At 36.3% G+C, this 25,080-nt stretch overlaps 1 protein-coding gene across 3 annotated transcripts; it reads left to right on the top strand.

Annotated features, from left to right (window-relative positions):
- The first annotated feature begins 155 nt into the window (after positions 1-155).
- AP5M1 (adaptor related protein complex 5 subunit mu 1) lies at positions 156-25,080 on the top strand. 3 transcript variants are annotated; one of them, XM_061156971.1, is made up of 10 exons: positions 156-519; positions 6,427-7,072; positions 10,426-10,653; positions 11,221-11,360; positions 12,086-12,171; positions 12,264-12,382; positions 14,163-14,207; positions 15,410-15,506; positions 18,535-18,613; positions 21,817-25,080. In XM_061156971.1, exons 1-10 carry the CDS (start codon positions 446-448, stop codon positions 21,833-21,835), a joined length of 1,533 nt encoding a protein of 510 aa, XP_061012954.1. In that variant the 5' UTR covers positions 156-445; the 3' UTR covers positions 21,836-25,080. The 3 variants fall into 3 exon arrangements, with proteins under 3 accessions (XP_061012954.1, XP_061012955.1, XP_061012956.1); XM_061156972.1 differs by lacking the exon at positions 14,163-14,207 and having other exon boundaries at positions 163-519; XM_061156973.1 differs by lacking the exon at positions 14,163-14,207 and having other exon boundaries at positions 165-519; positions 18,535-25,080.

The raw sequence follows: 25,080 nt of genomic DNA, 5'->3' as shown, positions 1-25,080 counted from the left end.
CCCGGCGCCGCCCGCGCCGCTCCCATTGTCACCGCCTCGTACGCCGGAAGTGGAGCTGCGCGCACCCGGGTGACTGTTGGGAGGGGCCGGCGAGGAGGCGAGCAGCGGGCGAACTGCAGAAAGGTTCCCCGCGCGAGCGAGTGAGGAATCATGATCCTTGCGGGCCACCGTCCCGGAAGTGGGCTCGGGAGAAAGAAGGTAGTTGGTCTGGTGGAGATAAGTTTATGAGGAATTAAAGTGCGGATTCACAGAACTTTTTGTGGCGTGTGTTGTCCCGGACAGACTCGAAGGTTTTAGTCACTTCACCTGAAGGAGTTAGCTTCTCTGCTGAGCCCAGTCTGTTTGCAGTGGAGCAGAAGGTGGCTCTGAAGACGCCTGAGAAAGCCCGTCTGCGCTCTGCCTCGGTGGCCACCTTAGTGATAAGCTGATGCCTTAGTGGCTTATCATGGCCCAGCGGGCAGTGTGGCTTATAAGCCACGAACCAGGAACTCCACTTTGTGGCATTGTCAAATTCTCCAGGTAAATGCAAATCTGTATCCTTAGGTGTGATAGATAGGATGGATGGATAGTGTAGCATAGTTTTGTGATGCTGTGCATCCCTGGTCCAACACCTGGGCAAGTTACTTAACCCTTATAACAAGTGTTCTTGATAAGTGGAGACTGTGATACTACCTCATAGTGTTGTGAGAATTAAATGAGTTGATGCCTGGCACATTTTCTCCTGAGTAAAGTGAAGTGAAAATCGCTCAGTCGTGTCCGAGTCTTTGCGACCCCATGGACTGTAGCCCGCCAGGCCCCACTATCCATGGGATTCTCCAGGCAAGAATACTGGAGTGGGTAGTCCGTTCTCTTGTCCAGAGGATCTTCCCAACCCAGGAGTCGAACCCAGGTCTCCCGCCTTGCGGGCGGATTCTTTACCAGCTGAGCTACCAGCGAAGCTCTGCCATCTTACCAGCCTTACCACCTGCATAAGATTGGTACAGAGGTGACCAAAGGAGAGCAAACTTTCTGAGCAGTAAATGTTTCAGATTTTTCTACTTTTGTTAATAAAAATCGTGCAAGGACATTTTAATTCATTCTTCAGGAAAGTCCTTGCTGGGCAGTATCAGACTGTTACTTTCAGCTTCTTATGTTTAATTCCTAGAAATTCTGTTTACTTCTAAACTTCCTAATTGTTGAAAATTGAAAAAATACAAAAATATTAAACTGAATTCACTTTTTTAAAATGGTGTAAGCTGATCTAGTGCCACTTATATAAAATTCGCCACGTTTTATCAAAATAACTGTGAAGAGAGTTATACATACAGTAACTCATTGTAAAATATGGACGGCATTTGAGTAACTTGTTTCACCTTTTATTCTCCGTGGTGGGCAGTTTTTGTAAACATTCATTCTTCCCTGAGAAAAGCTCTATAGTGAAGTATTAATAGCTAGCTCTGAATCTAGATTGAGGCTGATAAAGATGAGTGTATTTTAAGTGAAAAGTGGTAGGCAATGTGAATATGAATAATTCCCTCTTTCCTACCTAAACTATTTCTGTTACTGGAGACATAGAGACTTAGAGTTTACCATTTTCTCAGGGATATTTGGCTTACATTTTTTGTTGTTGTAGTATCTCAGGAGGTTATTTATAATCTTTAATATGGTTCATCAACCTTTTTGGTCCATCCTTTCCAGATACTCCTGCTTAATTATATATTCCCTTTGGTATCTTTATGTCTGACATTTGTCTACCTCATATGATTGGTGTTATGCTTTTGTGTGTTCATATATATTTAAATTATATAATTTAACAATACAGATGTCATTCCCATTTCTTAACATTTGTCAGATTTCTCAGGATAATTTTTTTTTTTGGCTGCACTGGGTCTTCCTTGCTGTGTGGGCTTTCTTTAGTAACAGTGAGTGGTAACTACTCTCTAGTTGTGGTGCGCAGGCTTCTCGTTGTGGTAGCTTCTCTTGTTACGGAACATAGGCTTTAGTAGTTGCGACTTGCAGGTTCTAGGGCACAGTAGTTGTGGCACAAGGGCTTACTTGCTCCACAGCATGTGGGATCTTCCCAGACCAGGGATCAAACCTGTGTCCCCTGCATTGGCAGGCAGATTCTTAACCACTGGACCAGCAGGGAAGTCCTCTTGGCCCTATTTTTAAGAAATATCCAGGTTACTTTGTGTTCATCTTGGGCATCACTGTCCACCACTTCAGTGATGGAAATAGGAAAGTTCTAAATCTATAAGATTTAATCTAAATGTCTAAATTGTAGCCACTGGCCACATGTAGTTGTTGAATTTTTGAAATGTAGTTATTGTAACTAAGGAACTCAGTTTTTAATTTTGTTTCATTTTAAGTTTAAAAAGCCATGTGAGACTGGCAGCTACTATACTGGATAGTGCAGATCTAGGCCATTGTTTCTACTTGCTCTGAAGTACTCCAGGGTTTCCATCTGCCACATTTTACATATCCCCTTCTCCTGCTGATGATCTCCCAAATTGCCTCCAACTCAGCTATCAAAACCATGCTGCAGTAGATAACCTCAGTTACTTGAGACATAACTATACTGATTTTGACTACTACCAAATAATTAGCTCCTCAGAATACTTTGACCAGTCTACACTCTCACCATCACTATCTCTATTCTTTTCTAACACTTACTGCACTTTTTGCCAGTATTGGTGTAAAGAATATCTTATTTTCATTTGCATTTCTCTATGGCAGCAATGATGTTAGCCCTTGGGCTTTCCTTTTCTGTGAATTGCCTATACATATTCTTTGTTTTTTCTTTGAGATTTGCTGGCTTTTTCCTGGTAACTTGTGGGAGTTCTGTAATCTTGATATTAGTCCTATGTCATTTTTTGCTATTACAGATACTTGATCCTAACTTATTATCATGGTCAATGAACTTTTCATTACTTTGGTTAACCAGAAACCCTTAGTTTTGTTACATAGTAGTTAGCCCTTTAGGGGATTTGTTGTAGTCTTTCCCTACCCTTATAGCCCAAGGTGTCTTCCTACATTATTTTCTCTTGACTTTGTCATTTTACTTATTATATTTAGGCCTTTAATCCATCTATGGTCTGTCTTTGGATGTGACATTAAGTAGGAATCTTACTTTGTTTTTCTCTGTACTATGGGCCAGTTTTTCTGAATCATCTTCCGAACAGTATGTATTTTCTTCATTGATATGTGGGCTGTTTTGATAGTTTGTTATGTCTTCCATTGGTTTGTCTCAGTTCTATTTGTTCTTCTGCCAGCACCATACTGTTTTTATATCTGTGGCTTTGTAGCTTATTTTTATATCTTATAGAGGTAAGATTTTTGTACTGCATACAATAACTAGTTTCTTGAAGAAGTTGTGCTTGTTTCAGAGTTTTTTCCCACCATTCTCAGAATATTTTGGAACAAAACTTAAGATATGTTTGGGTGGACTTTTCAGCATCTCTATGAAGGCAGCAAGTTGGGTTCAGATAATTCATCTGTCACTTGTTTATCTTGTATCATTGAACAAATTAATTAGTTTTTTTTGTTTGTTTGTTTTCTGACCTCTTGGGGGTAGAGTTAGAGTGAAATGGGTATGTGTGTTATCCACATATTTGCTAAAGGATAAAGGCCATCACTTAAGATTTGAGAATCCAAATGATCTTTTCTCTAACTACTTTTTTCCCCACAACAAAACTTGACTTAGATTCTGGTTTAGAGATTTGCTGTCTGGATAGACAGTAACAGCACCACTCAAGTCCAGCTTAAGTGAAGTCTCTCAGTCGTATCCGACTCTTTGCGACCCCATGGACTGTAGCCTACCAGGCTCCTCAATCCATGGAATTTTCCAGGCAAGAGTACTGGAGTGGGTTGCCATTTCCTTCTCCAGGGGAATCTTCCTAACCCAGGGATCGAACCCTGGTCTCCCCCATTGCAGGCAGACGCTTTACCATCTGAGCCAGCAGGGAAGCCTCAAGTCTAGCTTAGGTTGGTATTTTTCCCTATAGTTGTGGGGCCATTTAAAGTTCAAGTCCTACTTTACAAAAGGCCTAGAATAAATCTGAAAAGACAGATTGAGTCGTCCAACAAAGTATTTATTGAGCACATATTGAGGTATCATAAAAGGACCCAGGGGGCTTCCCAGGAAGCACTACTGGTGAAAGAACCCACCTGCCAATGCAGGAGACTTGGGTTCGGTCCCTGGGTGGGGAAGATCCCCTGGAAGAGGGTATGGCAGTCCACTCCAGTATTCTTGCCTTGAGAATCCCATGGACAAAGGAATCTGGCAGGCTGCAGTCCATAGGGTTGCAAAGAGTTGGACACAACTGAAGCGATTTAGCACCACACATAAGGTCCCAGACTGACTTATTTTTACAATTTCAGTCATGAAATTCTTGCACTTAGAATTTTAAGAGAACACTTAAGAGCTTAATTTTCCCTTTCCTCAATCAAAAAAACACATCAAAATGTAAATGAGTGAGGTTCACTATTACATGAATAACTTTGAATACATTCTCATTTTTCTTTTTTAAAATTATTTAAACACCAATTTGTCTCAGTTCTATTACTTTATCTGTTCTTGTGCCAACACCATATTTATTTATATCTGTGGCTTTGTAGCTTATTTTAACATCTTGTAGAGGTAAGGTTTTTATACTCTGTACAATTGTTTCTTGAAGAAGTTGTTCTTGTTTTCAGAGTTTTTTTCCTGCCATGCTCAGAATATTTCAAAACAAAACTTCAGATATGTTTGGGTGGACATTTCAACATCTCTATGAAGGCTATAAGTTGGGTTCAGATAATTCATCTGTCACTTATTTATCCTATACTAATAAAATATTAGTAGCATTAGAGAATTAGTAGAAAAACATTTTGGCTAGGAGTGTTCTTTGCTTGTATGTTCTTTAGCCATACTTTATTTTACAAATAAGGAAATAGACTTTGGGAAGTTAGGCAGTTTATACAAAAGTTTTGCTGTGCTTAGTCTCTCGGTCGTGTCTGACTCTGCGACCCCACGGACTGTAGCCTGCCAGGCTTCTCTATCCATGGGGATTCTCCAGGCAAGAACACTTGAGTGGGTTGCCATGCCTCCTCCAGGGGATCTATGCAACTCAGGGACTGAACCAGGTCTCTCACATTGCAGTCAGATTCTTGACCGTCTAAGCCACCAAGGAAACCCTATACAGAAACCAATAGCAAATAATTGATTTTGTTGTGGACTTTGGAGTGGAGAAATAAGGAATAGGGGAAAGTACTTTTATTTTTTTATTAAGAAAATGTGATCTAACATTTTTGTAAATGAGCAAAAAGTATCTCCTGTTTCTCCCAAACAGGGATGAATTAGTAACTTACTGTTCAGCATAGAGCTTGCAAACCATAAAAGGTTCTTCTTATTTTATTCTTTTTGTTACCTCATAGTATCTTCCAAGGCCATATAGATAAACCACTATTACTAAAATGCCCTTACATATTTTTGTAGGGGTTGGCAAGAAGACTCAGGGTACTAATGAATGCCTAATGTGGAGGATTAAATTGAACCACTTTTTTCTATCCTGCTCTACTAAGATAGAATCAGAAAAAATATCCTGTGGTGGGGTGGGAAAAATTTATGAAGGGAATCAAAAGGTACAGACATGGCTATAAAATAAGTAAGTCATAGGGTTGTAATGTACAGCATGGTGACTATAGTTGAATTATACTGCATTGCATATTTGGAAGTTGCTAAGACAGGAAGTCTTAAAAGTTTTCATTATAAGAAAAAAAAATGTGTAACTATATAAGGTGACAGATGTTAACTAGACTTACTGCAGTGATCGTTTTGCAACGTATACAAATATCAAATCATTATGTTGCTTCCCTGAAACTAATACAATGTTATATGTAAATTATACTTCAATTAGAAAGAGAAGAAGGGAGGAAGGAAAGAGAAAGGGAAGGAAAAACAAGAAAATCTTTGCAGTCTTACCTGTAATAACAAAAGTGATGTTTCTACCAGTGGGAATCCAGATAGATCATACTTCCTTAACCCAACAGAATACTGTACAGCTGTAGCTTCATGTATATTAACTTGGAAAAAAGTGAGTTTCACTGCAAAATGTATCATTGTTTTTTGAAAATGACAGTGTGTTTATGTTTTAAACATAGACATGCCTTGCTTACCAAGTGGGAATCTGAATACCCAAGAGACTAGGATTTTGAATTAGAAATATTTCTATTTAAAAAATGAACTAAATTCAATTTTTAAAAATAAAAGAAAATAGTACTTTATCATTTGAGATATATCAAGTACATAAGAGTTTAACGTTAATATAATATTTTTTGGTTGTGATTTTCATGTGTCAGTGTATGTATTTGTTTGTTATTGTGTGTTTTGTTAGTATTTGCCTTGTGTTGGTTTTGGACTTCCAGTTTTTGCAGGAATTAATTATGTTTTTATTTCCATCGATGCAGACGGTATCCAACTGTTGAAAAAAGAGCTAAAGTCTTCAATGGAGCAAGTTATGTGCCTGTTCCTGAAGATGGTCCCTTCCTGAAAGCCCTGCTTTTTGAACTGAGATTGTTGGATGATGAGAAGGACTTTTTGGAGAGTCGTGATAGCTGCTCGCACATCAATAAAACATCCATTTATGGACTCCCAGTAGGAAGTGAAGAACTCTGGCCAGTTGTTGCTTTTCTAAAGAATGGCATGATATATGCTTGTGTTCCACTGGTTGAACAAACGTTGTCCCCTCGTCCACCATTAATTAGCATTAGTGGAATTTCACAAGGCTTTGAACTTCTTTTTGGGGTACAGGATTTTCTTTCCTCAGGTCAAAAAAATGACACTGAGCTAAATACCAAATTGAGCCAGTTGTCTGACTTGCTTTTACAAACTTGTCCCTTTGGCACTTTGTTAGATGCCAACTTACAGAATTCGTTGGACAATATTAATTTTGCTTCTGTTACTCACCCACAAAAACAGCCAGCCTGGAAAACTGGAACATACAAAGGAAAACCACAAGTTTCTATTTCTATCACTGAAAAGGTAAACTCCATGCAATATGATAAACAAGAAATAGCAGATACATGGCAGGTCGTTGGAGTTGTCACTTGCAAGGTGAGATTTTCTCTGATACTTGTTTTATCATACCACTTAATATTTATGGAGAAAAGTAAATTTTGCTGACTTTATTTTACATCATAATGTAGCATTCTTGATTCTTACCATAAACAGCAGTCATTAGATGTTATATTCAAGTGAAATTTTATAATGTTATCTTTTTGCATGCTTTACTAAATATACTAGCTGTATGCAGTTGACCCTTGAACAGCATGAGATTGAACTGCATGGATCCACTTATATACAGATTTTTTTTTTTCATTGAATATGTACTATATTCAGTCCCATACTATCTGCTACTGGCTGAATATACAGTTAAATCCATAGATGCAGAACATGGGATACAGACTGCTGACTGTAAAGTTATACATGGATTTTTGACTGCACAGAGGGTGAGCTGCATTGCTGTGTAATGAATTAACCTGTCATCACAACCAATAAACATCTACAATACTTGTAGTTTTTGTAGGTCAGGACTTTAGGATCAACTTAGCTGGGAATTCCTAGTGTGGATGTCTGTCACAGTCAAGATTTCAGCTGGGGCTGTAGTCACCTGAAGGTTTGAGTGGGACTGGAAGTTCTACTTGCAAGGTGACTCAGTCACATGGCTAGCAAGTTGGCACTGATTATTGGTAGGAGACCGCAGTTCACTTCCACATGGACTTCTCAACAGGCTGCATAAGAACATTCTCACAACTTACTGACTTCCCTTTGATCAAACAGGCAATTGAACAGGCAGCCAGCCAGCCACCTGAGGCACAAGTGAAAGCTATTCTTCTTATCACCTAGACTGAAAGGTCACATAGCATCACTTCTACCACTTTCTGTTCACCAGAAGCAGATCACTTTGTCAGTCCACATTAAAGGGAAGTGGAATTAGGCTCCATCTTTTGAAAGAGTAATATCAAAGAACTTGTGAAAATATTTTATAGTCACCCTACTTATTTTCCATTTTTTCTAGAGAGGGTGAAATTGACAAATCTTTGACTTAATATCTGAAATCATTTTCAAGGACTCATGTTTTATTTAAACAAGTCACTAGGTTAATATAGGGTTCTCTGGTTTGAGGTTAAATAATAGGAAAAGACAATGAAAATAACAATACAGTTAGCAGTGATAAGTGCCACATTCAATAATGATCAAAAATAGAAACCCTCCAAAAAAAGAAGGCTTATACATGTATATTAATATTCTGAGGTGTCTTTTTCTGTTTTCTTCCTTTATTTTCTGAACTAATAAGCTTTTCATATATCATGTTAATGTTGAGTGAGTGAAAGTCACTCAGTCGAATCTAACTGTGACGCCATGGACTATACAGTCCATGAAATTTTCCAGGCCAGAATACTGGAGTGGGTAACCTTTTCCTTCTCCAGGGGATCTTCCCAACCCAGGGATTGAACCCAGGTCTTCTGCATTGCAGGCGGATTCTTTACCAGCTGAACCACAAGGGAAGCCCAAGAATACTGGAGTGGGTAGCCTATCCCTTCTCCAGTGGATCTTCCCAACCCTTCCCAGTCCCCATACCGGGGACTCCTGCATTGCAGGCAGATTCTCTACCAACTGAACTATACGGGAAGCCCGTATTAATGTTGAGTAGCTATGTAAAAATCTAATAGATAAAAAGTAGATTTCAAGAACAGAGAATTAAAACAGGCCTGGCAGACAAATTGAGTCTGTATTTTTCTTTTTAACCTTGTGTGCAAGCAAAGTCACTTCAGTTGTGTCCAACTCTGACTCTTTGAGATCTTATGGACCGTAGCCCACCTGGCTCCTCTGTCCATGGGATTCTCCAAACAAGAATACTGGGATGGGTTTCCATGCCCTCTTTCAGGGGATCTTCCCGACCCAGGGGTTGTACCTGTATCTCTTACTTTCCCTGCATTGACAAATGAGTTCTTTACCACTAGCACCATGTTGGAAGCCCCTTTTAACCTTAAAGTGACCTAAAAATGTATGTGTTTGCCTTACACTCTCTTCTATTATGGTCAAAAATACATTCCAGTTATTAATTTTAATGGAAATAATTATCATAAATGTCTCCAACTTAAGGTGTTTGCAGATTATGTCATTCACACCTCTTAAAAGTTGTTGAATGCACTTCTCTCTTAAGTTCTGTAAAATAAAAGTAGGGAAATTCACTATGTGTTTTTTCATTCTGTGGTAATGAACAGGGAATATGTTATATATAATTTAATACTAATTCATATCATGGTATTTAAATAACTCTTTAGTAGACTGACCCAAGTTTTATGCTTCTGGGAATTTTGAATTGGCTCCTATTCTTGGTCTAATACAGATAGATGATCATGATGTTTAGTATAGGAATGACAGTTTGTTTACTCAAGTATAAGAGGAGCTGAGAGAGTAAGTCTCTGATCCTCTGACAGTCACTAATGACTCCAACCTAGAGACGAGGATAGACAGAGAAGCCAGAGTTCACGGGAAAGCAGCCACATCTGTGTTACAGCCCCAAAGCAGCAGTTCATGGAAAAGTCTGTGAAAGTGCGGTGTCTGGCCACCACTGCCTTCAAGCAGAGCTCAGAGTGAGGTCTGTGAAGCTATCATATCTGGTTTCCATGACTTTCCTGCTATAATGACTTCCCTTTCCCTTCTATCTCCTAAATCTCTCATGAGTACCTCTCATTGGCAAACTAACCCAGACCACATAGGGAAGAAGGTCCTGGGCTTCTCTGCATAACAAAGGTAGGCCACGGAGGTGACAATACAGAATATAAGGCTTCACACAACGCATGTAATGAATTGACTTTTTAAGAAGGAAAGAGCATTGTTGCTGGAGGGAATAGCACTTACAAAAGCGTAGATACAAGATATGATTTATTCAGGTAAATTCAAGAACCCAGTAAGACTAGAGCATTACTTGTGGGGTAGAAAATGGTTAAAGAAATAGGTGGGAACCAAATAGCAAAAGGCTTTAAAAGTAATATAAAACTGAGGGGCAACTATTGAGAGGTTTTGACATGGGTACAATAGAATTAGAATTATCTAATTAAGATAGCTCTGGCATTGATGGAGAATCTATTGATTAGAGGAAAGTGAGTAGATACACATAGAGGGCTGTGACAGAAATATTTTTTGTAACATGAATAGAGAAAAGTAGTTTTTTAAGGATTTTAAATGGAAGCAGAGGGTTCTAGGAAGGCTCTCCTGGTCTCTGGCTTGGGTGTCTGAGAGCATAATAGAATCATTATCCAGAACACAAAAAGCAATGAGAATAATTCCTTGAAAGAAAAGTGAGTTAAGTTGTGAAAAGTACCTCAGATAAACTAAGAAAAGCCTCATCCAGAAGATGACTTCTTCAAAGCTCTCCGTGATACCTGTTTGTGTTGCAGTGTGATCTAGAGGGAAGCATGCCAAATGTTACCATTAGCTTGAGTCTCCCTACCAATGGATCTCCACTTCAGGATATTCTGGTTCATCCTTGTGTGACGTCTCTTGACTCTGCCATTCTGACTTCTAGTAGCATTGATGCAATGGATGATTCTGCATTTAGTGGACCATACAAATTTCCGCTCACTCCACCATTAGAGTCATTCAACTTATGCTACTACACTTCCCAGGTAAGCAACCTTGGAAAAGTTGGCACTTTGGTTATCTTTATATCTATGAATTGTGTTGCTAGGAAATCACCATACTTTTGGTCCAGACGAAACCTTTTCATGAATTACTTACCAGAAGATTCAGATTGTTTCCCCTTAATCAGCTTTTTCATGACCAGTTTAAGTAACTGCTAACCTGGGAGGGTGAGGGAGTGAAGATACAAGCAGGGCAGCAGGAACTGTGGGCAGGTGTCAGGGGTCAGTATGTCTAGTGCATGTTCTGTCTTGTACGTCATAGAGCACCCAGAGGAGGAGAATCTGGACAAGCAAGAGTAGGAAAAAGAATGTATCACACACCTTTGTAAGGTACCTTTCTGGAAATGGAAAGAGATGGAAGAATCCCTGTCCTTAGAAGGAATGTAGCTCCATCATCTATTGTCAGAATGGCTTAGAGTAACCTATTAGTCATTAAAGGCGTATGTGTATATAATGACTATATTACTGCACAGCTCTTTCCTCAATCACCATTGGCATTTTAGACCCATTAACTTGAGAATCATGTAAAAAATGTGTTTGTTTTGTTTCCAGGTCCCTGTTCCACCAATTTTGGGTTTTTATCAAGTGAAAGAGGAAGAAGTACAACTAAAGATAGCAGTTAATTTGAAACTTCATGAAAGTGTGAAAAATAGTTTTGAATTCTGTGAAGCTCATATACCTTTTTACAACAGGTAGGAATAAAATTACATGATGCCGTGATTTCTGCCTTCCTCAGTACGTTTGCACTGCCCTATAATAAAGTTGTCTTAGTTTTTACCTTATTTTTAAGATCTAAAAATTTTGTGTTATTCAAATATATGTTGATTCTGAACCAAAACATAGTCGTAAAAATAATCTCTTTGTTTTTAAATGTCACCATTTTTCTGGTTAAATTTGCTAGTAAATTATAAGCTTCAGCCAGTATAGCTTCCTCGGGGATTATTTTTCTACTGGCTTTATTTCTAGCAATTTCTCTGCACTGTACCTATATTAATAAGTTAAGCCAATGATAAAACCTGGTGAATTAAGTCAATTACAAGATTTTTCCTTACCAGTTTTACTTTTAAATTTGTTCTACAGCACAGTTCTTTTCAAAGGCTATATACTATATAGTAAAAATTCATAGTTTTAATGTTATGTCAATTCATGTGCCTGTATTAATACATTCTGTATGACTTTGTAGTCATCTTTAGAATTAATAATGAAATGTATAGCATCACCAAAAAGGTTTATTGTGTTCCTCTGTTTTTTGAGATATGATACTCATTATTTATTCTGCTCTATTCTGCAAACTTAAATGCAGATCTGCTTTATGTTGTCCTTGTATTAAGTGACAGTAACAAGATTTGACATATATCTCTTCAAACTTAAATCTGTGATTTTTTTTTTTCCCATTATCTCCATTTCTTTTTTAAAGAGGTCCCATCACACATGTGGAGTATAAAGCTAGTTTTGGCCAGCTTGAAGTATTTCGAGAGAAAAGCTTATTGGTCTGGATTATTGGTAAACTAGGTTTTGTGTTTTTTTTTCTTTCATTCATTTGCTGTAGAACCTATTTAATTTATAATAGTTGATTGGTGTATTTCTGTTTTTAGGACAGAAGTTTCCCAAATCAATGGAAATTAGTCTTTCTGGAACTATAACTTTTGGAGCCAAGAACCATGAAAAGCAGCCATTTGACCAGATTTGCATTGGAGGTACAGCATATTTAAAGGTAAATATATTTATATGGCTCACTACATTAGAGATCTTTCCTTTGTTTCTGAAGTGCATGTATCTAATTGACTTTTAATGTTTTCTAATCCTTTTGGGGGTAGGAATTCTTTTTGTCTAAGTCCTCTTCTAGATTTTAGTAAAATTTTATTTATTAATCACTTTCTATTTCACATAATACTTAAATATTTTAAGGTGAAAGAATTATGTAAAATTTAAAACACTTCAATTTTTCTACCCAGCTCTTAAGATACCACATTTGAGATTTGTATACAAAGAATGTAAGATACAGGCTTTGCGCTCTGTGGATTTTTCAGTGATGCTTGTCAGTAATTAATCAGGACTGCCTACTTTTGGACTTTCAAAAAAAGACTAAGCTCTTCCAACCAAAGTGGTCATGGAAAGCTTTGTAGTAGCAATGAACTTTAAGGAAAACTCTGAGGCCCAGATAAGCATGACTATGAAGCGTTGAAGATGGACTAACATTTGTATAGGTAAAGACATAGTTTAATCATGAGAATGAAGGATAACTAGGCATATTTAGGAACCCGTGCTAGAAACAGTAGTCACACAGAAGGCTGGATAAGTGATTTATGTCTGGACTGTGGAAGGTTTGAATCTGGCTTTCACTGCTTGTTAGAAAATGTTATACTTTTTTTTGAGTATGGGAGTGGTCCCTTCAGAAAGTGGTGCTTTATGAGGATCAGCCTGAGATGGATGTGAAGAAGATGAGAGAGGAAAAAAGCTAGAGACAAACTTTTTTAGTATTTCAGATGGAAGTTGACAAATAAATGATGCTGAGCTAGTTTAATGTCACAGAAAGAGAAAGGGAAAAAAAAGAACAGAGCTGTGATAAGGGTAAATCCTTTAATCTCACTAATTAAGTAGAAAGATAAGAAATAGTTTTAAGTCAAAGACGGTGTCATTAAAAAAAATTGGCTTAAACCAGGGGCTTCCCAAGTGGCTCACTGGTAAAGGATCTGTCTGGCTAGTGCAGGAGACACAAGAGACATGTGTTTGATCCCTGGGTTGAGAAGCACTCCTGGAGGAGGAAATGGCAACATACTCCAGTATTCTTGCCTGGGAAATCCATGGACAAAAGAGCCTGGCAGGCTACAGTCTGTGAGGTCACAAAAGAGTCAGACACAACTGAGTGACTAAACAACAACAAACCAGGCTTGAAGCTCCCGGAGAGCAGAGACCATGTGAATCTCATTCATTCATTATTCTATTCTGAGCATCTAGTTCAGTACCTCACACATGAATATTTGATGAATGGATAAACATACTTCGAAGAAAGTTCTATTTCTTAGAAGAAATATAGAGAAAGTTGAGAGGGAGTGGGCTTCATATCACATTGTTGCAGGTAATAGCAACTTATACCAAGGTGGGTGTCTAGTAGGGGCTAAAAAGTCTAAAGTTGATTCTTAAGAGAAAGCTCAGCTGTTCTTACGATCTAGGAGTTATCCACGGAAAAGAAATAGTTGAGGCAGTTGAAATGAATAAGGTCAGAAAAAGATAAGAGAAAATAGGAAGATTCAGGAGAATCAGTGAAGGAAAGTGAAAAGGTGGTCAGAAAGGTAGCAGGAAAATCTAAATAGAATTAGTATCAAAGAAATCAAAGAAGATAGATTTCAATCTATACATAAAAGTGACTAGGGGAAATAGTTGTGAAATCAGAAGTACACTGATGGTATTTCTTCTGTATTGACTTCAACTGTGTCCAGGAGGTTTGTTTCAATGATGATTAAAAAAAATTCCCACTTCTGTATGTTTTTCAGAAAAGAAAAAGTGGGATGTTAACTATGTTATATGTTTTTTCAAAGGTAGGGACTATAACTTTTCTATTCATTTTTATCACCTAACCCGTTACATAAAAAGTAACAGTGTCGTAGAAAGCATGTAATACATATTTGTGTTCACCAAATAAATTTATTTTTACAATATCTAGTTTTGTGGAAATCTGCCTTGTCATAACTTCCAGCATCCAGAATTATGCCAAACAAGGAAGCCAGAGCCCTTTACTGTTAGATAATTTGAGTGGCAATAGGGGAAAAAATTGCTGAGGAGACCTGAAAATTATATCTGTGCATGTGATCAGTTAGTTTGACAATCAAAAGAAGAAAGATAGGAAATGAGAGAAATATTCAGGGAAAGAAGAAAGAAAAAAGTATAGGAAAACTATCAGGTTATTGCAAATTCAAAAGCTTTTAGCAGCAAAGGTAAGGAGAATCACAACAAAAGAAGGCTGGTCTGTGATAGACCTTTCATAGTTTATGTGGCTATCACTATGCCTTCAGAGAAGGTACTAATGGCCCTCTCTGTTATAGCACAGTATATTAACTGGCACTTATACTAATGACACTACATGATCAATTAAATTCAGGAACTTACATTCATTGATTACATTTTAGAAAAGTTAGTTCTCCATAAGTTAAATTTTAGTTTTCTGAAAAATTAAGTAGAGCATTTTATTCCCTCCAAAACCAGATACACTGGTGTTCCCTTTTTAGTAATTACATGCTTGTGTTTTGCTAAAAGGTGTGTAAAAGTACTATGATCTGAACTATATCACAGTCACCTAGTCTTAGAGATAGAAGAGAACATATAGAACAACAGACACCACTGGGAAGGGCCAGCAACATTTGCAGTCAGTCAGTTCTGAGTTCAGATGCCAGTTTTACTACCTAAGTATTTCCATCTCTGAACCTTGGTTCCCTTGTTTGTGGAATACAGATAACTTGCAGTGTAGATTAGACTGTATATTAGTGATGGGCCTGGTATGTGTTAAGCACTTCATAATGGCAGCCTTACAAAGAAATGACTCTAATGCAGAACGGAAAGATTAGTGTATATGTGTCCATATGTACACTTGTGTACATACGCACACATAAACAATATTATTTGTGATTTTTATTTTGTGAATTGTGTGAAATAAGTTCCTAAAATTGTGTCAAGGGAAAAAAATGTGACCATCATTTTTACCAAATAATCACCTTAACTTGGTACATTTCTCTTCTTGTTCTAGCTTCATTTTAGAATCTTAGATTACACACTCACTGGATGTTATGTTGATCAGCATTCGGTTCAAGTTTTTGCATCAGGGAAACCAAAAATAAGTACACGTAAGTTGTACAGATTCAAGCCAACTTGGGGGAATTAAAGTGATGTTATGTTATTATTAACTAAGATAAAATTAAAATGTGAAAGAAAAAGATCAGAAAATAATCCCAATTTATAAAAATTCTGGCCTAATCCATCCTGTGTTAATAGTTATGTACATTGTCCTCTGCCTTCTATTTATAAAGTGGTCTGAATGAGCAAGGATTGACATAGAGGGCTCTAGTCTAAAGTTGAACTTGCTTTGCTCAGTTTATAATATACTCTTTGACTCTTGGGCAAGTTAGTAAACTTCTTAAAGTTTTCATTTCCTCATGTATAAATTGGAATTAGTAGTAGTATTTCTCTCAGGATTGTTATGAGGTTTAAATAAAATTTATATTGATCAAGCACTCAACATAATATTTAGCATGTGGCATGGATTCAATAAATATTAAGTATGAGTATTAAAATTTGAAATATTTTTAGCCAGTGTCATAGTCAGTGACCATTACTTAGTACCCTGCTTTACCAGAAGGAGAGCAATAGAAAGTTTCCTGCCTTTAGTGAGTTTGTTAGTTTTTATATATATATGTGTTTCATATATATATATAGTGTTTCATATATATATAAACACATACATGAAAATATAGGTAGAGGAAACAGCAATTTAATTAAAATTATTGAATTAAAACTTTAATTTGGGTCAAATACAGACATATGGCATAAAGCAAACAAGTAGTTAGAATGAGGGTAGAGTTAGCGGAACGTAAGTAGAAACCTTTTTGCCTCATATGTTAAGAATAAAACTGTCATATTTAGATAAGTATATCTAAATCATCAGGGCTTCTCTGGTGATTCAGTGGTAAAGAATCTACCTGCCAATGCAGGAGATGCGGGTTCAATCCCTGGTTGCAAAAGATACCCTGGAGAAGGAAATGGCATCCCACTGTAGTATTCTTGTCTGGAAAACCACATGGACAGAGGAACCTGATGGGCTACAGTCCATGGGGTCACAAAGAGTTGGATCCAACTTAGCAGCTGAAAAACAACAATCTTAAACTAAGGGTTAGGGTCCTTAAAGTAGGAAAGATAGGACAAGACTTTGTAATTTGAAAGTTTCAAAAGATTATAAAACTCCGAACTACTGAATTCTAGGCAATTACTTGTGAATGGCAGTAATAAATTCTATGAGGTCTAACCAGAATAAGCCATATTCTTCACTGCCATAGGTTTTCCCTGTGCTTTCTCCTGTATCACTTTTTGTTTTGTTTTGTTTTTTAAGAAATTCATACATATGAAAGAATCTTCATAATGCTTTTTTAAAAATTTTTTATGAAGGCACAGTATAGTTGTCATTTTGGACAAACCAGAAGTATTGTCTAAATGTAAATAGACCAGTGTTTCTATGGGAAATAGTTGTCTCTTTAGATAAAATCTAAAATATTTTAAGCAACAACTATAATATTACTAAACATAGTAATTTTCAGAGAGCATAATACAGAATGGAATGTTTCAGTAATATACCTGCTTCTTAATATATGAATGAAAGAGGTTATTTTAAATGGATAATTATAAACAATCTTTTATTTCCTTCTTTTAATTTCAAAATATAGCTATCACTGTGCAGCTATGTGAGAAACTTTATTTTGCCATCATCTTGACAAGAAAACCTATATTCATAATATACAATTTAGTTCTGATAATAGTTTAATAATGCTAATGATGGTAATTTAAATAATAATAACTAATCTTTATTGCTTACTATGTGCCAGGCTAGTTCTGAGTACGGGCTAGCTCATTAATCCTTAGAATGCCCTCTGTAAGTGTTATCTCCATTTGGCGGATGAGGATGCTGATGGAACGGAGAGATTAGGATCACATAGCTAGTAAGTGGCGAAACGGACTCCAATCCAAGCAGTTAGTCATAGAGCCTGACCACCTAACCAACGTGCTGTTGCCTCTCAGTGTCACTAGATTCTCAAACTGAAGTAACAGCGAAAAAAGGCCACAAGGTAATGTATCGTTTTTCAGTCACCCAGTGGTGTCCAACTCTTTGTGACCCCATGGACAGTAGCAGCCAGTATCGTACACTTATCCTTTTCATTATGAAGAAGATGCATGAAGAGGTATTGTAGAAAAGGCAGGATTGGATAAATAGAGATGTATGGAATAAGAAATTACATGTGTCTAGCTCCAAATGTGGAGAAGGCAATGGCAACCCACTCCAGTACTCTTGCCTGGAAAATCCCATGGACGGAGGGACCTGGTAGGCTTCAGTCCATGGGGTCGCTAGGAGTCAGACACGACTGAGCGACTTCACTTTCACTTTTCACTTTCATGCATTGGAGAAGGAAATGGTAACCCACTCCAGTGTTCTTGCCTGGAGAATCCCAGGGACGGGGGAGTCTGGTGGGCTGCCGTCTATGGGGTCACACAGAGTCGGACACGACTGAAGCGACGGAGCAGCAGCAGCTCCAAACGAGCATTATCATCTCAGTTTTACGTGTCAAAAACCTTTAATTCAAAGAAGTTGTCATTTGTTCAAAACTATTAAAACAGAAACCTTAAATCTAATCAGAACTATAAGAAACCACTAAAGCAACCTTTGTAAAACATTACTAGAAAGTTGACAATGTATTTCTGTCTATGAAACTTTGAATGCGTAAAGAATAGCAAGAACAGACTCAGGACTGTGATGGAGAGGTTACAGAAGGAAACCAATAAAAATATTTTTAATGTTTCTGTAGCTGAAGTAATGGTCTATAAGAAACAGAATTTAGGGAAGATGTGAGAAAACAATTAGCAGGTTTAGCATGAGGGATATCAGCATAAATTTGGCATATATAGGCTAAAAGATGGATTATTCATGTATTTAATAAACCCATACTTTTAAAGTGGTAAAAGTTATAATAATGCCTTGATAAAAACTGAATTGAAATGACTGTCTCCAAGAATTTCCTTCCTTGAAATAATAGTGTTCCAAAATTTTAAATACCATGACTTTGCTTTCTCATTGAATTTTTGTTAATATAATCTTATCTTTTTTTTTAGACCGGAAGCTAATTTCTTCTGACTATTACATCTGGAATTCTAAAGCTCCTGCTCCAGTAACATATGGATCATTATTACTGTAATTGTCTCATTTTTAAATGGGATTTATACACTAGTAACAAGTTAAATCATATTCTTTTATTTTTAATGCATATGCACATAACCTGTAATTGAAAATCATTTAATTATAAATTTTTCTTGTTCAATGTTTTTAGTCTGATTTAGTTTGAAAGAACATTTTAAAAACTAATATATCCAGTTTTTTTTCCCCTTGATTTTACTTAAGTATGATTCAGAGCATAAAATCTAGTGATTCACTTTGATCTCATTTTAGACTAGTCTTGACTTTCCTTGCCATATGTGCTTCTTCCTGCCCCTGTGGCAGACATGGCTAATCAATCACAGCCCTCTTTCTCCATTGGGCATTCCTGGATTTGGAATCAGGCTCCTTCTCAGTACAGAGCTGCAGGCTGCCACTGCCAATGAATTGTAGATGATGTGTAAGATTAAAAAAACTATTTGCTCTTGCAAACCTGAGTACTAAGTGCTAGTACAATGCTTTGTAACAGAATACCAGAGAACACATTAGAAACAACTGTAAATCTCTTGAGAAAATAGCCAATGAAAATGAAGGAAAATCATTTAAATAGTAACCTGTTTTTCTTTTTTTTTTGGTATCTCATTGTTTTATTTTATTTTTTTTTTTTTTTTTTTTATTAGTTGGAGGCTAATTACTTCACAACATTTCAGTGGGTTTTGTCATACATGGATATGAATCAGCCATAGAGTTACACGTATTCCCCATCCCGATCCCCCCTCCCACCTCCCTCTCTACCCGATTCCTCTGGGTCTTCCTAGTGCACCAGGCCCGAGCACTTGTCTCATGCATCCCACCTGGGCTGGTGATCTGTTTCACCATAGATAATATACATGCTGTTCTTTCGAAACATCCCACCCTCACCTTCTCCCACTGAGTTCAAAAGTCTGTTCTGTACTTCTGTGTCTCTTTTTCTGTTTTGCATATAGGGTTATCGTTACCATCTTTCTAAATTCCATATATATGTGTTAGTATGCTGTAATGTTCTTTATCTTTCTGGCTTACTTCACTCTGTATAAGGGGCTCCAGTTTCATCCATCTCATTAGAACTGATGATTCAAATGAATTCTTTTTAACGGCCGAGTAATATTCCATGGTGTATATGTACCACAGCTTCCTTATCCATTCATCTGCTGATGGGCATCTAGGTTGCTTCCATGTCCTGGCTATTATAAACAGTGCTGCGATGAACATTGGGGTGCACGTGTCTCTTTCAGATCTGGTTTCCTCAGTGTGTATGCCCAGAAGTGGGATTGCTGGGTTATATGGCAGTTCTATTTCCAGTTTTTTAAGAAATCTCCACACTGTTTTCCATAGTGGCTGTACTAGTTTGCATTCCCACCAACAGTGTAAGAGGGTTCCCTTCTCTCCACACCCTCTCCAGCATTTATTGCTTGTAGACTTTTGGATAGCAGCCATCCTGACTGGCGTGTAATGGTACCTCATTGTGGTTTTGATTTGCATTTCTCTGATAATGAGTGATGTGGAGCATCTTTTCATGTGTTTGTTAGCCATCTGTATGTCTTCTTTGGAGAAATGTCTGTTAAGCAACTCTTGAAGCTCAATTCCAGAAAAATAAATGACCCAATCAAAAAATGGGCCAAAGAACTAAACAGACATTTCTCTAAATAGTAACCTGTTTTTAATAAGAACTATCCTACTGACTAATAAAGAATCTGCATAATTCTATTTACAGTGCTTATCTCTGTTCTGGAGTTACTTTTCAGGCAAACTTATTAAGCTGCAACAGTAACATCTTGTTTAGGATGTCAGTAAGCATATTAGGAGGTGTGGGATACCTTCTGAAGATGAGCATAGTGTTTTGTGATTACTGAATATCTGCAGCCAAATTTTTAAAGATAAATTTAGATATAGTATTGGCTTTTCTCTGTTTTATTATAATTCATTAATGGATGAATTCAGGTTAAAATTGAAAAGCTATTTTATGGGTGTAGAGTACCACTTAATCATATTTCAGTTTCATGTAGCACATTGTCTTTACATCTGTCACTCTTGTTTCCTTATTGGCATGCTCTGGGTTTCTTTAGGAACCATCCAATCATACTCTATCCTCTACCTGTTTTTACAATTATGTATCACATTCTGTTTTCATAGTAGCTTATTGTCAAGTTGGACTTTAAAGGAAAGATGAAATGCAAGAAAAGATGAAATCTCAAGATCCTCAAAACTTACTCCATGTCAAGTTTCTTTTTACAGAACAGAAGAGTTATAAAAAATATGCATCACAAATTAATCAGTTAAATAGTATCTTAGTTTCTTTTTTATGAGTCTCTTAAGGAAAAGCTTAGAAAAAGCTGCAAACTTCGTGAAAGCTATGATACTTTGAAATGAGATTGCATATTAATTTAGGATTTGAAATATGATTTTTAAAATTAAGGTCAAAAATAAATAAATAAAATTGAGGTCAGTCCTACTCATTATAAATTCCTTTTCTGCAAAGCATTATGGCATAATGTTCTATGTTCAAAATTATCCCAAGTAATGAAAATAGAGTAAATTCCAGACCAGGACTTTAGCTTGTTATTCTAGGCTAATCACAGATAATCAGTAGTGAAAAACTTTCCTTTTGAAAGAAGAAATCATTTCCCTTAAGTTTTTTTTAATCTCTTAAACTCAAGCAAAGTTTAACATTTCACTTATATTAATGGAGCTATTTGTACATCTTGATTGTATAAATGTTTATCCAAGTATAAAACAGGGAAGAGGCATTTCTCTAGTGAGTGGGCTGAGATTCCATATAATAAACCACTAGGTAAAACTTTATAAGCAATCGGAAAAACCAGTGAATCTTTGCTCTGACATTTCTAGAAACCTGAGGAAAATCTAAGAAGTACTGGAGAAGTATAGGGACGATGGGGAACCTGATGCCATCTGTTGCCATTCCATTCTAACATACCGCTACAGAACTTAAACTAACTCATGTTTTCATCCTGTTGAGATCAGCTGGGCACACTGTGATGCTTTTGATTTTGTCTAGAAACCTGTCACTTCAGGATAATTTCTGAAGACAAAGTCTGTTTCCCGTTTGGTAGGTGACCTGTTTAATGTTTTCTCTGTGTCTGGGAACTCCTTAGTGTAATTAGCGACCTTTGAACTCCACAACTAATCCTGAGCTATTTTGTATTCCTTACTCATCTTTAAGGCTGGACCTTTCTTTTCTTCAGAGTCCGCTGCCACAATTAAAGAAGAAACAGCTGCATTTCAAAGGGATTCCGATTCCAGAAGCTTAATCGTGATTGACATGTTCTTATTCTAAGCTATAAGACACTCTAAGAGTCCTTTCTTGGGTTAAAACTTCAATCATTTTCTAAAAAATTATCCCACTATGGATTTTATTCATTTTCTTTGATAACTATTCTTTGCATTTTTTAACTTGAAAGATGCTGTGCATTTGCACTGAATATGAGCACCTACTTCCAGTTGAAGATTTGGATGGTGTCAGACCTACTCCAGAGGCAGAATTGCTAAATTCCCTTTTAGTGCCAAAATATGATTATGAAATCTGATGTCTATCATATGGGTGATTATTCTTCAGTAGACCCAAAATATACAAAAAGTGTTAAATTTCTGAAAATGTACTCCAGAAAAGATAGTTCATGATTTTGATAAAACTCTTCATTTCTTTATTTTTTACAAACAGTATTTTTTAAACTTTTTAAAGTCAGTAGTACCCTTACAGTGTAAATCAGTCCCCTCACAGTGGTGGGCAATTTTTACCATTTACTTTTTAAATAATTAATTCAAATGTCAGGTTTGAAGTAAATAACCTGTCAGGAATTCTTAAATTATTTGTTTAAAAAATTTTTAATTAAACATTAGTCTTATAAAGTTAATTTATTCACACTAACTCAGTATTTCTAGTGATTTAAAACTGCAGTTTTATACATCATATGGTTTAAGGTGTTTCAAAGCACAATTTTATACATAGAACAACTGCTAGTATTTTTCTTCTAGTTTTTATTGTCATATTTCAGAATCCTTTATAGACATTCATGGACTCCTGCACCACCCCTGGGAGGTAGGTAGGTCGAGTTATCATCTAGAGTCTCTGTTGGGACCGCTGCCACAGCACAATGGTTGTTTCTAAGACAAAGGTCAGAAAAGGGATGTTAATAAACAGTCCTCAGGTTTAAGGGACTTTTTTAGGATTACATCTTAAATTCCAACAAATCAGATTTAGGAGTTACTGAAAGTGAAATTGATCCATCCCTCATCCAAACTTTGCAATACTTTCCTGTTCTGACATCATTTAGATAGTTAGCTGTATTATCAGATTAGAAACCATTGTACCAGCCTGCTGAAAGGAAAAGGAGGCAAAAAGCTAAACATGGGATGAATTCTGAACCTTTTAACCTGGCTGAAGTACGTTGGTCCCTGTTATGCAAATACCTTCAATCCTCTGCTAAGTTCAGTGGAAATAATTTTCTTGAATGACAGGTTTATTCAGCAAGGATTCAGTTGGTGATTAATCCCCCTTTGATCTAGGGTATTTCACTTAACTACCAGTTACCTCGTTCTGACAAAGTGCAACTGAGATTAGGGAGATCACTAGAACACTACCAGGGTGTGCATTTATTCTCCATAACCTTTTAAAGCAAGGGCCAAGAATGCAATTTATTTTCAGTATTTGAAGATGTAAAAGTCCTGCCTGCTAAGTTAGAAAGTCAATTGAATACCAAATGAAGTTTATTTCTTACGTAATAGAACAAACGTTTCTTTTTACTTTGCCCAACAATGATTTTAGGAAACTTAGGCTTTGAAGTAACAAAGACTACATTCTAAGTATATCTTCTAGTTTTGTTTCATATACTAGAGTGTATATACATCGGCCCTGCGATAACCCAAAAATCAAAGCTGCAGCTTAGGCTAAGAGAAATGCTTCTATTTTATGAAACTGCACAGTTTCTCCCCATCTGCCCCCATTAAAAACTGTCATGGAATGTGGTAAATCCAATTGGGGAAAACACGTCATGATATACAATTACTCATCTTAAGACTTCTGATTTCAGAGCTTTATTTAACTTCATCCTTTCTTGAAAAAGCTTATGTTCCCATCATGAATCAGATCTTTTTCATAAAGAAAGATACCATTACAAAAATACTTCAAACTCATTATTTTAAATTTATCAAAATAACTGTTTTCCACAGTATTGCTTACTGTTTTACTAATTTTTCTGCCTTTTTCTTGCTTAACTGGGTATCCTTCTTCCATAACTTTCACCTTTGAAATATTCTATGAAAATATGTACAATATTTGAAGGATAAACTTGTAAGATGTTTCATGCTAGATTTCTCAAAAAATTCACTTTGTAAAACTATTATCAACATCAGTGTCAGTGTTTACCTTGCCAGATGTCAAATTTGGAGATTTATCTCTCGAGTATATTTTGAGAACCTTAAAAGTAGGAACAATGATGAATAACAAAATTTGTTTTTAAATAGTAAATTCTTAATGACTAGTGTTATTATTATAGACAAAGCTTTTTTAAACACTTTATAGTTGTTCATTATTCTAGTATTAATTTGTAGGTTATATATTTGTATTATTTTCTTATACATCTTTTTGGCTCAGAATTTTATATTCCAATTTCTAAATAGAAACAGTGACTCAAATAAAGGCATATCTAACTTACATTGGTGCCAAATGAGCATCTCTAATTTTAATTTGATAACTAAACTTTCTGAATATCTTTTAATAGCAAGTTACTTAATCATGGTAAAACTGAGGATCATAAAAAATATAAGATAGAAGGCAGGATCCCTGACCATGTTGCTAAGAAACTACAATAGTATTTTTAATAATTATACAGTAAATTTTTAGTTAACATTGCAATATATTTTGAAATATGCTATCAGAGAAAGAATATATATAAAACATAGATGTTTATGTGCATGTGTTTATATAATTAGATGTTAGTGTGTCCAACTTGGAAGGTTTCCCTATGAAATAATTCATTAACGTGTCAGGAAGAAGAATATTCGAAGCCAAATATTCAAATTTCTTCCATCTCACCACACTTACTAGTAATGAAGAGAAGCATAAAATGAGTATTGCCAAAGAACTCTTGAGGTTACTTTTATAAAATGGTTAAAACTAGTATGAGTTGAAAGTTTCTCAACTATTATTATCAACAGCTGTTTTATGGATATGATAACATTATTGTCCATAAATAGGTTGGAGCAGTGGAATGCCTTACCTGTATTACTAGTTTACTGCTTTGAAAGCAGATTTTTCTGAGGTCCAGATTGACTTCTCTCAGGCCTTGGCCAATCTGTGTAATTGATGGCAGTGTAGTGTTTAATATTTGATGCACAGCATTTACAGATGGACAGATGTCATGGAATGGAAACCACCTGCTAAATTGTTTTTCCAGTAGGACATGTGAAAATTTGTATATCTTAATATTCCATTAAACATTTAAAATGAA

The sequence above is a fragment of the Dama dama genome, chromosome 12 (assembly GCF_033118175.1).
Source record: "Dama dama isolate Ldn47 chromosome 12, ASM3311817v1, whole genome shotgun sequence".
In the NCBI taxonomy this organism is placed as follows: Eukaryota; Metazoa; Chordata; class Mammalia; order Artiodactyla; family Cervidae; genus Dama; species Dama dama.
Note: the sequence above shows the minus strand (reverse complement) of the source record. Positions and strands in the feature narration are given on the sequence as shown.